We start from the raw sequence: 13,023 nt of genomic DNA on the forward strand, positions 1-13,023 counted from the left end.
CCTCCTGAGGACACACAAATCTCCTCAGGACAACGGAATCTCCTCAGGACACACGGAACCTCCTCAGGACACACGGAACCTCCTGAGGACACACAAATCTCCTGAGGACACACGGAACCTCCTCAGGACACACGGAACCTCCTCAGGACACACGGAATCTCCTCAGGACACACGAATCTCCTCAGGACACACAGAACCTCCTCAGGACAACGGAATCTCCTCAGGACACACGGAACCGCCTCAGGACACACGGAACCTCCTCAGGACACACGGAACCTCCTCAGGACACACGAATCTCCTCAGGACACACGAATCTCCTCAGGACACACGAATCTCCTCAGGACACACAGAGTCTCCTCAGGACAGAGAACCTCCTCAGGACACACGAATCTCCTCAGGACACACAGAATCTCCTCAGGACACACGGAATCTCCTCAGGACACACAGAATCTCCTCAGAACACACGAATCTCCTCAGGACACATGAATCTCCTCAGGACACACAGAATCCCCTCAGGACACATGGAACCACCTCAGGACACACGGAACCTCCTCAGGACACACGGAATCTCCTCAGGACACACGGAACCTCCTCAGGACACACGGAACCTCCTCAGGACACACGAATCTCCTCAGGACACACGAATCTCCTCAGGACAACGGAATCTCCTCAGGACACACGGAACCTCCTCAGGACACACGGAACCTCCTGAGGACACACAAATCTCCTCAGGACACACGGAACCTCCTGAGGACACACAGAGTCTCCTCAGGACACACGGAACCTCCTCAGGACACACGGAACCTCCTCAGGACACACGGAATCTCCTCAGGACACACGAATCTCCTCAGGACACACAGAACCTCCTCAGGACAACGGAATCTCCTCAGGACACACGGAACCGCCTCAGGACACACGGAACCTCCTCAGGACACACGGAATCTCCTCAGGACACACGAATCTCCTCAGGACACACGGAACCTCCTCAGGACACACGGAATCTCCTCAGGACACACGGAACCTCCTCAGGACACACGAATCTCCTCAGGACACACGAATCTCCTCAGGACACACGAATCTCCTCAGGACACACGAATCTCCTCAGGACACACAGAGTCTCCTCAGGACAGAGAACCTCCTCAGGACACACGAATCTCCTCAGGACACACAGAATCTCCTCAGGACACACGGAACCTCCTCAGGACACACAGAACCTCCTCAGGACACACGGAATCTCCTCAGGACACACAGAATCTCCTCAGAACACACGAATCTCCTCAGGACACACGAATCTCCTCAGGACACACAGAATCCCCTCAGGACACACGGAACCACCTCAGGACACACGGAACCTCCTCAGGACACACGGAATCTCCTCAGGACACACAGAACCTCCTCAGGACACACGGAACCTCCTCAGGACACACGAATCTCCTCAGGACACACGGAATCTCCTCAGGACAGAGAATCTCCTCACGACACACGGAACCTCCTCAGGACACACGGAACCTCCTCAGGACACACAGAATCTCCTCAGGACACACAGAACCTCCTCAGGACACACGGAACCTCCTCGGGACACACGAATCTCCTCGGGACACACGGAATCTCCTCAGGACACACGGAACCTCCTCAGGACACACAGAACCTCCTCAGGACACACGGAATCTCCTCAGGACACACGAATCTCCTCAGGACACACGGAACCTCCTCAGGACACACGGAACCTCCTCAGGACACACGAATCTCCTCAGGACACACAGAATCTCCTCAGGACACACGGAACCTCCTCAGGACACACAGAACCTCCTCAGGACACACAGAATCTCCTCAGGACACACGGAACCTCCTCAGGACACACGGAACCTCCTCAGGACACACGGAATCTCCTCAGGACACACAGAGTCTCCTCAGGACAGAGAATCTCCTCAGGACACACGGAACCTCCTCAGGACACACGGAACCTCCTCAGGACACACGGAATCTCCTCAGGACACACAGAGTCTCCTCAGGACAGAGAATCTCCTCAGGACACACGGAATCTCCTCAGGACACACGAATCTCCTCAGGACACACAGAGTCTCCTCAGGACAGAGAATCTCCTCAGGACACACAGAACCTCCTCAGGACACACGGAATCTCCTCAGGACACACAGAACCTCCTCAGGACACACAGAACCTCCTCAGGACACACGAATCTCCTCAGGACACACGAATCTCCTCAGGACACACAGAGTCTCCTCAGGACAGAGAATCTCCTCAGGACACACAGAACCTCCTCAGGACACACGGAACCTCCTCAGGACACACGGAACCTCCTCAGGACACACAGAATCTCCTCAGGACACACGGAACCTCCTCAGGACACACGGAACCTCCTCAGGACACACGGAACCTCCTCAGGACACACGAATCTCCTCAGGACACACGGAATCTCCTCAGGACACACGGAATCTCCTCAGGACACACGGAGTCTCCTCAGGACAGAGTCTCCTCAGGACACACGGAACCTCCTAGGACACACGGAACCCTGCAATGTCACACACCCATTTGGACTCTCGCCTGGGCCCGCCCAGATGAGAAATGGTGGTGTGGGTGCCCTGTCGGTCATCCTGAGCGCGGGGTTTACCTTTTCCTCCCCCTCCAAAGGCACCGTTTTCTCATCCTCTCCGTGTATGATGAGAAGGGGCGAAGAAAGGAACTTCATGCTAGGGCCAAGGAGAGAAAAACATTTGTTCAAGGACCTCTTCTTCCTTGTCCTACTTCATTTCATAATATCTGGAACATTTTAATTAAACCCCTGAAACGAGAGCCCCCGGTAAGAAGAGCCGCCCAGGCTGCAAGGACGTGTTTTAACAACGCATTTCCTCTCCCCGTGCACACGGAGCACGCGCACAGTCCGCAGGTCGCGTCCGCGCCCGTCCACCCTCTGGTGGCCTCTGCCCCCAGGCCAGGGCCCCCCAGACCTGCCCCATCCCGCACGGGCGTCTCCTGCTCAGAGTGCGAGTCCCTCGGTGGGTCGGAGTAGAAAGGACACAACCGCCGCCGCGGCGCCTTCCCCGGGCGTCCTGCGAGGGCCGCCTTGGCCAAGCCCACTAACCCGACCGCCGGGGTTAGCTGGGCGTCGGGCAGGGGACGTGGACGCCGGGTCCCTGGGCGTCGGGTCAGCTGTGCGTGGACACCGGGTCCCTGGGCGTCGGGCGGGGGCGTGGACGCCGGGTCCCTGGGCGTCAGGTCAGCTGGGCGTGGACACCGGGTCCCTGGGCATCGGGTCAGCTGGGCGTGGACACCGGGTCCCTGGGCGTCGGGTGGGGGGCGTGGACACCGGGTCCCTGGGCGTCGGGTGGGGGGCGTGGACACCGGGTCCCTGGGCGTCGGGTCAGCTGGGCGTGGACGCCGGGTCCCTGGGCGTCGGGCGGGGGGCGTGGACACCGGGTCCCTGGGCATCGGGTCAGCTGGGCGTGGACACCGGGTCCCTGAGCGTCAGGTCAGCTGGGCGTGGACACCGGGTCCCTGAGCGTCGGGCGGGGGCGTGGACACCGGGTCCCTGGGCGTCGGGTGGGGGGCGTGGACACCGGGTCCCTGAGCGTCGGGTGGGGGGTGTGGACACCGGGTCCCTGGGCGTCGGGTCAGCTGGGCGTGGACGCCAGGTCCCTGGGCGTCGGGTCAGCTGGGCGTGGACGCCGGGTCCCTGGGCGTCGGGTCAGCTGGGCGTGGACGCCGGGTCCCTGGGCGTCGGGTCAGCTGGGCGTGGACGCCGGGTCCCTGGGCGTCGGGTCAGCTGGGCGTGGACGCCGGGTCCCTGGGCGTCGGGTCAGCTGGGCGTGGACGCCGGGTCCCTGGGCGTCGGGTCAGCTGGGCGTGGACGCCGGGTCCCTGGGCGTCAGCCGGGGGGCGTGGACGCCGGGTCCCTGGACGCCGGGTCCCTGGGCGTCGGGTGGGGAGCGTGGACACCGGGTCCCTGGGCGTCGGGTCAGCGGGGCGTGGACACCGGGTCCCTGGGCGTCGGGTCAGCTGGGCGTGGACGCCGGGTCCCTGAGCGTCGGGTCAGCTGGGCATGGACGCCGGGTCCCTGAGCGTCGGGTCAGCTGGGCGTGGACACCGGGTCCCTGGGCGTCGGGTCAGCTGGGCATGGACGCCGGGTCCCTGGGCGTCGGGTCAGCTGGGCGTGGACACCGGGTCCCTGGGCGTCGGGTCAGCTGGGCGTGGACGCCGGGTCCCTGGGCGTCGGGTCAGCTGGGCTGGACACCGGGTCCCTGGGCGTCGGGTCAGCTGGGCGTGGACGCCGGGTCCCTGGGCGTCGGGTCAGCTGGGCGTGGACGCCGGGTCCCTGGGCGTCGGGTCAGCTGGGCGTGGACGCCGGGTCCCTGGGCGTCGGGTCAGCTGGGCGTGGACGCCGGGTCCCTGGGCGTCGGGTCAGCTGGGCGTGGACACCGGGTCCCTGGGCGTCGGGTCAGCTGGGCGTGGACACCGGGTCCCTGGGCGTCGGGTCAGCTGGGCGTGGGCGTCGGGTCAGCTGGGCCTGGACACCGGGTCCCTGAGCGTCGGGTGGGGGCCCGCGTCCCTCAGGACGACGCCAGAGGAGCTTTAAGGGCCTTTACGGCTGCACAGGAAGGACTGACTTGGTGAAGCCAATGAATTAGGGAGAAAATGTCAAGACTTAAAATCCATGGTACCTTAGCCTCCATCTAGTGTCCATCTAAGGACACCATTCCGTGTTCTCGTCTCCTGTCCGGGAAGGGACATCGCTCCCCCCGGCCCCATAACGACAGCACTGACTCGGTCTTGTCGTCAGCTTACTTTTCATCCCGAGGGAAGACTGTTCTGTCTTTCCTCAAGGCATCCATAAGCAGGCGTAAAAATCCGGGAGGTTTGTGGTAAATCTATTTTTTAAAAGAAAAATAAATATTAAAACTTGCCCCACAGCTAAAATATGTCATTTGTCATTATTTCCCAGAGTCAGAGTAGTGACTTTCTAAATATAATGAATTGGAAAATAACCGATTTCTTATTTTAAAATGTAATTCACATTACTGTAGGAAATTTGGAAAATACAGAGAGGAAAAAGAGGAAAACAAGACACACATAAACCCACCATCCATAGATAATCACTGTTGACATTTTGTTTACTTCCTATCTTTTTAAAAATGCAAATAACACCGCCAGCCCTTGTTTCTCCATACCTTTATAAAAGAGCAGCGATAGACAATCCAAAAATAGCTTCGACAGTGAACGCAATTAACTGGTGTAGCTGGAGGAAAATATTCTGATAAAGCAAAACTTCTGATGAAGGTATGCAATTCATAGATAATCAGATTTAAATGATTTGAACACTATAAACTCTGCTAAACACGACTGACTACTGCAATGCTTTAAAAAGCATTTTAGGTTTTCACAATGATCACAAACCCCAAATATCAATTACCATCCTAAACATACTAAATTTCTAGTTCAATGGCAAATTCCAATCAAGAGAGGGCTGGGTCAGTCCACTTTTACCAGGTTTTGATTAAATCAATAGGGAACTTCAGGGACAATTTCTAAAACCATCCACTGCAACCGAAAATGAGTAGAAAAAGCCAGAAACCCTGAGCAGTATCGTGATTCCTCACCCACTTTGCTTCCCCCCTGCAAACAGTACCGCAGTCCGTTCACCTCTGTCACCTCCGCGTCCACCCCGCGGCCCTTCCCGCCCCGCCTGGAGCCCGCGAGCAGCCGAGGTCCCCACCCTGAGCCCAGGGCCGCAGGAGACGGTATCAGGGACTCGGGACACAAATCACCTCACGTGGCTGTTCTGCGTGAAACCCCACAAAGGCACCTACTTGGACTTAATGCCAACATGTCCCCTTGGCCTTTAGTGCCCTCTGGGTCCCGTCCCAGCCGTGACATCCCGTTCTCCAGGCTGCTCCCTGGTTCCTGCCCAAGGGCCATCAGCTCTGCTTCCCCTGCGCCTGGGATTTCCCACGGCGGCCCCTTCAGCACGCCGGTCTCCTGCCAGGTGACATTTCTGAGGCCATCCATCGATCCTGCCCTCCTGCCACCCGGTCGTTCACCATCACGTTCCTTTATTTCCTTCACAGCACTGGTCACCCTTGACATCCGTGGTGAGTACTCACCTCCCGTCTGTCTCTGCAAGTACATAAACGGGCTCCAACTCTGTCTTCCCTGTGGCATGCCCAGTGCCTAGGAAAGCTCCTGGTACTTAACACACACAGTGGAGATTTACTAAAGATGGAAGGATCCATTATGCAGAGATCCCGGGGTCTACTTTAACTCTCAGCTATCCTGTCCATCTCAGTGTGCAGACTTCAAAGTCTATTCCTTAGACTAGATTTACAAAGAGGGAAGATCAACAGAGCCTGACATGCATTCCTCGGCTGAGTGGAGGAGGGGGTGGGCTGCCACGTCACCCATGGAGGAGGGGGTGAGCTGTCACGTCACCCTGGGGGAGGGGGTGAGCTGTCACGTCACCCTGGGGGAGGGGGTGGGCTGCCACGTCACCCATGGAGGAGGGGGTGAGCTGTCACGTCACCCATGGAGGAGGGGGTGAGCTGCCACGTCACCCATGAAGGAGGGGGTGGGCTGCCACGTCACCCATGGAGGAGGGGGTGGGCTGTCACGTCACCCTGGGGGAGGGGGTGGGCTGCCACATCACCCTGGGGGAGGGGGTGGGCTGCCACATCACCCGTGGAGGAGGTGGTGGGCTGTCACGTCACCCGTGGAGGAGGGGGTGGGCTGCCACATCACCCGTGGAGGAGGTGGTGGGCTGTCACGTCACCCGTGGAGGAGGGGGTGGGCTGCCACGTCGCCCGTGGAGGAGGGGTGGGCTGCCACGTCACCCGTGGAGGAGGGGGTGGGCTTTCACGTCACCCGTGGAGGAGGGGGTGGGCTGCCACGTCGCCCGTGGAGGAGGGGTGGGCTGCCACGTCACCCTGGGGGAGGGGTGGGCTGCCACGTCACGCATGGGGGGGCTGCCATATCATAACTAAGATGTTGCCACGGGAAGGAAATAGGCTCAGGACAGGTAGGGAACACAGACCTCTGTTTCACAATTTCACCTTAGGCTTGCTGATTCCAGAAACCTGGAAGGAAAGCACGGTCTCCTTGGTTTCATGGGATTTGTCTGGCATCTCTTTTTGCATGGTCAGATTGCAAATTATTTGCATCCAAGTGCAGGGAAGAAATCCTACCCACACCTGCCCTTCCCTTCCTCCTTCCTCTTCTCACCCATGCTAAGGCAAGGCAGCTCCTGTTTCGTTTTTTTTGCTTTCTGATTCCTCCACCCCTGGAATCAGGACTTTTCTGAAGGAAATTCAACAAAAGAAGCCCTGCAGCAGTCCACTGCAGATTCGGCAGGAGTGAGGAGAAAGCAGGCCTGACTTCATCTGCTTGCTATCCTTTCCATCTCAGTGTGCAGACTTCAGATTTTATTCCTTAGACTCGATTTGCAAAGAGGAAAGATCACCAGAGCATGACACGCATTACTTCTTATGCTGTACCAGCAAGGGAGCGCCTTGGGACCCACGGGTCCCCAGGCCTCGCACGCCAGCCCACGGCAGCGGGCTCCCCCCGGGCCCCGGCCTCACGCTCTCCTGGAATACCACCACGTCACTCTCCTAAAATACCAGCCTCGTGGGATCTGCTGTTCTGAAGCTGCAGGAGCACCCACGATCTACTAATGAGAAAAAGGAGAAGTTAAACTAAAAACAGCTTCTAGCCGACAAGCCCATGAGCATCTGGCCCCAAGCTTTCATTCCAAAAGCGGCTCGCCCCCCATCCGCCTGCAGAGTCGAGTCCCGATTCCTCGTCTCATAAAGTCTGTGACAACTGGGCGAGTCTCGAGCCCCTGTCATTTCCCTCAGGGCAGGCAGTGACGCCAAAGTCAGAGCTGCTGCGAGGATTTAAAAAGATAGGCAGGCATGGAAGACCTTAGAATACCGGAGTGCTTTGTGACTCGCAAGTGTCCTGTGACGTGTAATTGCCCCATCCCTGCCGTGGTGCCTGAGCTCCGGCTCCCGCCTGCTCGCTGCAGTTTCTCATCCCTTCCCCCGCCATTAAAAAAGGAGCCCAGAGCCTCACTCTGTCTTCATCGGCCACCCCTGCTTCTCTAACTTCTCCCTGAGACGACGGTTTCGGGTCCCCCCTAACATGTGCCTTCTTAGTCCGCTTTGTAGCAGAAAAGCTGGGAAAAAGGGGACAAGCATTTGCTCAGTGCTTACTAATAGGTGCTTTGCATACTTTTTTTTTTTTTGCACGGACAGGCACTGGGAACCGAACCCGGGTCTCCGGCATGGCAGGCGAGAACTCTGCCCCGGAGCCACGGTGGCCGCCCTGTGTACATTCATAATTTAACCTTCACAACAACCCCATTTGTAGGCATTATCAATCCCTTTATAAAAATGGAAAACTGGCGTCAGAAAACGGGAATAACATACCGAGGCCATACACAGTTAGTGGCAGAGACCAGATATGAACCCAAATGCTTTTTTCCCACTGGATCAGCTGCCTCCCTATTCTGAGTAACGAAATTCATTTCAAGGTGACAAGTAGGACTCTCTGTTCTTCCTTTCTGCTCCCCTCATTCCTGTTCAATCTCCCCAACTAAACAGGAAGCTTCTTCCTTTACTTCCCTAGTCAACAGTGATGCTCAGAGTTATGACATTCTTTGAATGAAAGTTTCTAACATCCACTGAGTGCTTACTCTGACTTTTTCATATATTAATTCATTTCATTATCACAACAATCTCGGATAGAATATTATTACCCATTTTACCAATGAAGCATTTGAAGCATAGAAAGCAATCAGCCCAAATAATAAAGCTATTAAGTGACAGCCCTGGAAATCAAACACAGGTAGTCTGAAAGCAAAGCCATGCTTCTCGAAGGATGCAAATACTGCAGGGTAGTACACCAAAACTTCATGACAGCTTAAATTAAATTTTAAACTTTAAAAAATTGGGAGACTTCCCATTTCTAATGCCAGAGGAATTGTTACAGGCCAAAACCTTTTGCTAATAACAACTAGAGAGGCTGGACAAAATATTTTTAAAATATCTCTTTGAAAGCATAAGAGATCTACCGAGACAGTGAAGCTAAGGGGTTTGGATCCCAGAGAGAAGAGACTCTCAGAGAGGTGAGCCCAACATTCCACACCGCTTTTCTCCTTGCACACAGCTTCCAAGTCAAAATAGAGGCCAAAGAGCACAGATGATAAAAACAGAAAAGAATGTAGTAACAAAGTAGATTTAAACCTAAACACAAGTACATTAAATATAAACAGGCTAAATAGTACAATTAGTGGACAAAGTTTGCTTATACTGGAAAAGAAATCAAAATTGCTTTATGCTGCTTACAAAAGATATACATTAAATATAAGAATTCAGAAAAGATGGGATCAAGGGATAAGAGAAGATACATCATGCAAACATTAACCAAAACAAAAGCATGCTTATATTGGACAAAGCTGCCTTTAAGTCAAGAAGCATTATTATATGTAGTATATGTAGAATGGAATGATATCTTAATGTTTTGTTTGTTGTTCATTTTTTTTAATTAATAAAAAAGAAGAAGCATTATTAATCAAAGAAGGGAACATTGTGTAATGAAAAAAAAAGGTCAAACCACCTGAAAAATATAAAAATTATATTATTACATTTATGCAACTAATAGAATCTCAAAAATTGAAAGCAAAAATTGATGGAAATGACTCCACAGTCACAGTGGGACGTTTTAATATTCTTCTCTGATTAATCAATAAAATAGTCAAAAAATCAGTGAGGATACAGAATTGGACAACACGATTAATAGTCTCAACCTGATTGACACAGACAGAACATAGACCAAAAACGGCAGAACACGTTCTTTTCAAACATAGAACATTTACCACTATTGGCCCTTTGTCAGGACATAAAGCAAGTCTCGATGAATTTCCAAAGAATGAAGTTATGTACAGCATATTCTCACCTCACAGTAACACTGAGCTAGAAATCAATAATAAACTTTATAATTTGTCCCTAAATTGTAGAAATTATGCAATAAACATCTAAATAATGCAGGGGTTGAAGAATACCTCACAACGGTATTAAATGTATTTCTAAACCAGTGGACGCGGCTGAAGTGTGGCTTAGCAGAGAATGCTTATAAATTGGGAAAGAATAAATAAATCATCCTAGAGCCATCTCAATAAAATTTTCAAATAACAATAAATTAAACCCAAAGAAAACAAGAAAGGGAATAATAAATATAAGTCCGTAAATTAATAAAACAGAAAGTGCCCAGGTAATTAACAAAGCCGAAGTGGGTTCTTTTTAAACACTAATAAAATTACTCCTGCGGTGAGCGCCGGCTGCCCCGGCTGCCCCTTGCCCTTGCCGTTGGGTGGCAGAAGCCACCATTGCTGGGGAGCTCCCAGCACCTGGGGATGGAGCCCCACGTGGACCCGGCCAAGGGGAACTCCACCTGACCTCAGCGCCTTGTTCTCTGTGCCCTTCTCTGTCCTGCTTCCGTTTCCTTAAGGTTATTTCTCAAGCGTTCCCTCAATAAATCACACTCACTCAATTCCTGTCTAAGGCTCTGCTGCTATGAGAAACTGACCTAAAAAAATGAAAATAAAGAAAAGCGGAATTATAAAGTGTGCTGGTTTGAAAGGATGTGTGTCCCCTAGAAAAGTCATGTTTTAATCCTAATCCCATTTTGTAAAGGCAGCTGTTTCTTCTAATCCCTATTCAGCATTGTATGTTTGAAACTGTAATTAGATCACCTCCCAGGAGATGTGATTTAATCAAGACTGGTTGTTAAGCTGGATTAGGTGACAGCATGTCTCCACCCATTTGGGTGGGTCTTGATTAGTTTCTGAAGTCCTATAAAAGAGGAAACATTTTGGAGACGAGAGATTCAGAGAGAGCAGAGCAGACTGACATAGCCATGAGAAGCAGAGTCCACCAGCCAGTGACCTTTGGAGATGAAGAAGGAAAATGCCTCCCGGGGAGCTTCATGAAACAGGAAGCCAGGAGAAGAAGCTAGCAGATGACGCCGTGTTCACCGTGTGCCCTTCCAGATGAGAGAGAAACCCTGACTGTGTTCACCATGTGTCTTCTCACTTGAGAGAGAAACCTGAACTTCATCAGCCTTTTTGAACCAAGGTATCTTTCCCTGGATGACTTAGATTGGACATTTCTATAGACTTGTTTTAATTGGGACATTTTCTCGGCCTTAGAACTGTAAACTAGCAACTTATTAAATTCCCCTTTTTAAAAGCCATTCCATTTCTGGTATATTGCATTCCAGCAGCTAGCAAACTAGAACATAAGGCATAATAAAATTAATTGATTTAATTACAAGTGCAATAAATTTATCATTTAAATTAACATAATTTTATACATAAATGGTACACCATTTTCTTGAATAAAGCTCAGTAGTAAAATTATATCAATTCTCCCCCAATTAATTTATGGATTCAGTACATCCAAATTAAAATCCAAGAAGGTTTTTGTGGAAATTGACAAATAGATTGCACATGTATGTGGAAACACAAAGAATGAAGACTAGCCCAGACGGTCTGGTTAACCAAGATTGGTGGCAGAGGTCGCACCAGGCCCTGTTCCCCACAGAACCCTTGAACACCAAAATCACACAGAGCTATCAGCCCCAGAGCCCGGAAAACAGCCAGAGGCCTACAGTAGCAGGAGGAGGGCTAAATCAAGAAGACGGAGCTTAAAGTGATACGAGAATCTGGCTGCAGCTGCTGCACACTCAGTCACCTCCCTCCCCAGCAGTGCGGAGCTGCGTGCACTCTCACTGGTGTCCCTGTGCACTTATTAATGCTGAGCACAAACTGCTTCTGCCTAAAGGGTTGGCAACCAGAGAGGAATGCAATCACCCATATCGAAAGTTAGTCCTTTGATCAAGCCTACTTAAAATTAGGCCTAAGAGTCACCCCCAAGAGAACCTCTTTTGTTGCTCAGATGTGGCCTCTTTCTCCAGCCAACACAACAAGCAATCTCACCACCCTCCCCCTGTCTATGTGGGACATGACTCCCAGGGGTGTGGACCTTCCTGGCAACGTGGGACAGAAATCCTAGAATGAGCAGAGACTCAGCATCAACGGATTGAGAAAACCCTAGAATGAGCTGAGACCCAGCATCAAGGGATTGAGAAAACCTTCTCAACCAAAAGGGGAAAGAGGGAAATGAGACAAAATAAAGTGTCAGTGGCTGAGAGATTCCAAACAGAGTCGAGAGGTTATCCTGGAGGTTATTCTTACCCATTAAATAGATATCACCTTGTTAGTTCAGATAGTGGGGAGGCTGGAGGAAACTGCCTGAAAATGTAGAGCTGTGTTCCAGTGGCCATGTTTCTAGATGATGATTGTATACTGATATAGCTTTCACAATGTGACTGTGTGATTGTGAAAACCTTGTGTCTGATGCTACTTTTATCTACCTTGTCAACAGACGAGCAGAACATATGGAATAAAAATAAATAATAGGGGGAACAAGTATTAAAGTAAACTTAGATTGAAAAAATAATTAGTCCTTTGAAAAGATCAATAAATTGACAAATCTTTAGCCATACTGATGAAGAGAAAAAGAGGAAACAAATTACTAAAATCAGGAATGAAGACAGGGATGTTACTAAGGACCCCACCGAAATGAAAAGGGTTATAAGCAGATACTGTGGACAACCACATGCCATAGATCACATCACCTCTGGGTGACAGTGACAAACCCCTGGAAGCACTGACACCACTTTCACTCAAGAAGTGAACGATTCCAGCAGAACAACAACATGTAAAGGGATGGCGTCAGTAATCAAAACTCCACTGCAAAGAAAATCCTAGGACCAGATGTTTTCACTCATGAATTTACCAAATATCCAAAGAAGAATCAACAGCCAACCTGTTCAAACTCTTCCAAAAGAATTGAAGAGGAGGGAATACTTCCTAACTCATTCTATGAGAAAAGCATCACCCTAAGTACTAAAGCCAGATAATACCACAAGAAAGCTACAAGCCAATATCCCTCA

General features: G+C 51.6%; 1 protein-coding gene across 1 annotated transcript in view; it reads right to left on the bottom strand.

The window, feature by feature from the left end:
- ABHD12B (abhydrolase domain containing 12B) overlaps positions 1 to 13,023 on the bottom strand; it is a 40,863-nt gene that overhangs the window by 674 nt on the left and 27,166 nt on the right. Inside the window, 2 exon segments of the mRNA XM_077128603.1 lie at positions 2,630 to 2,708; positions 4,801 to 4,883. Coding sequence (XP_076984718.1) covers positions 2,630 to 2,708; positions 4,801 to 4,883 — 162 coding nt within the window.

This window comes from Tamandua tetradactyla, chromosome 14, assembly GCF_023851605.1.
Source record: "Tamandua tetradactyla isolate mTamTet1 chromosome 14, mTamTet1.pri, whole genome shotgun sequence".
Classification (NCBI taxonomy): domain Eukaryota; kingdom Metazoa; phylum Chordata; class Mammalia; order Pilosa; family Myrmecophagidae; genus Tamandua; species Tamandua tetradactyla.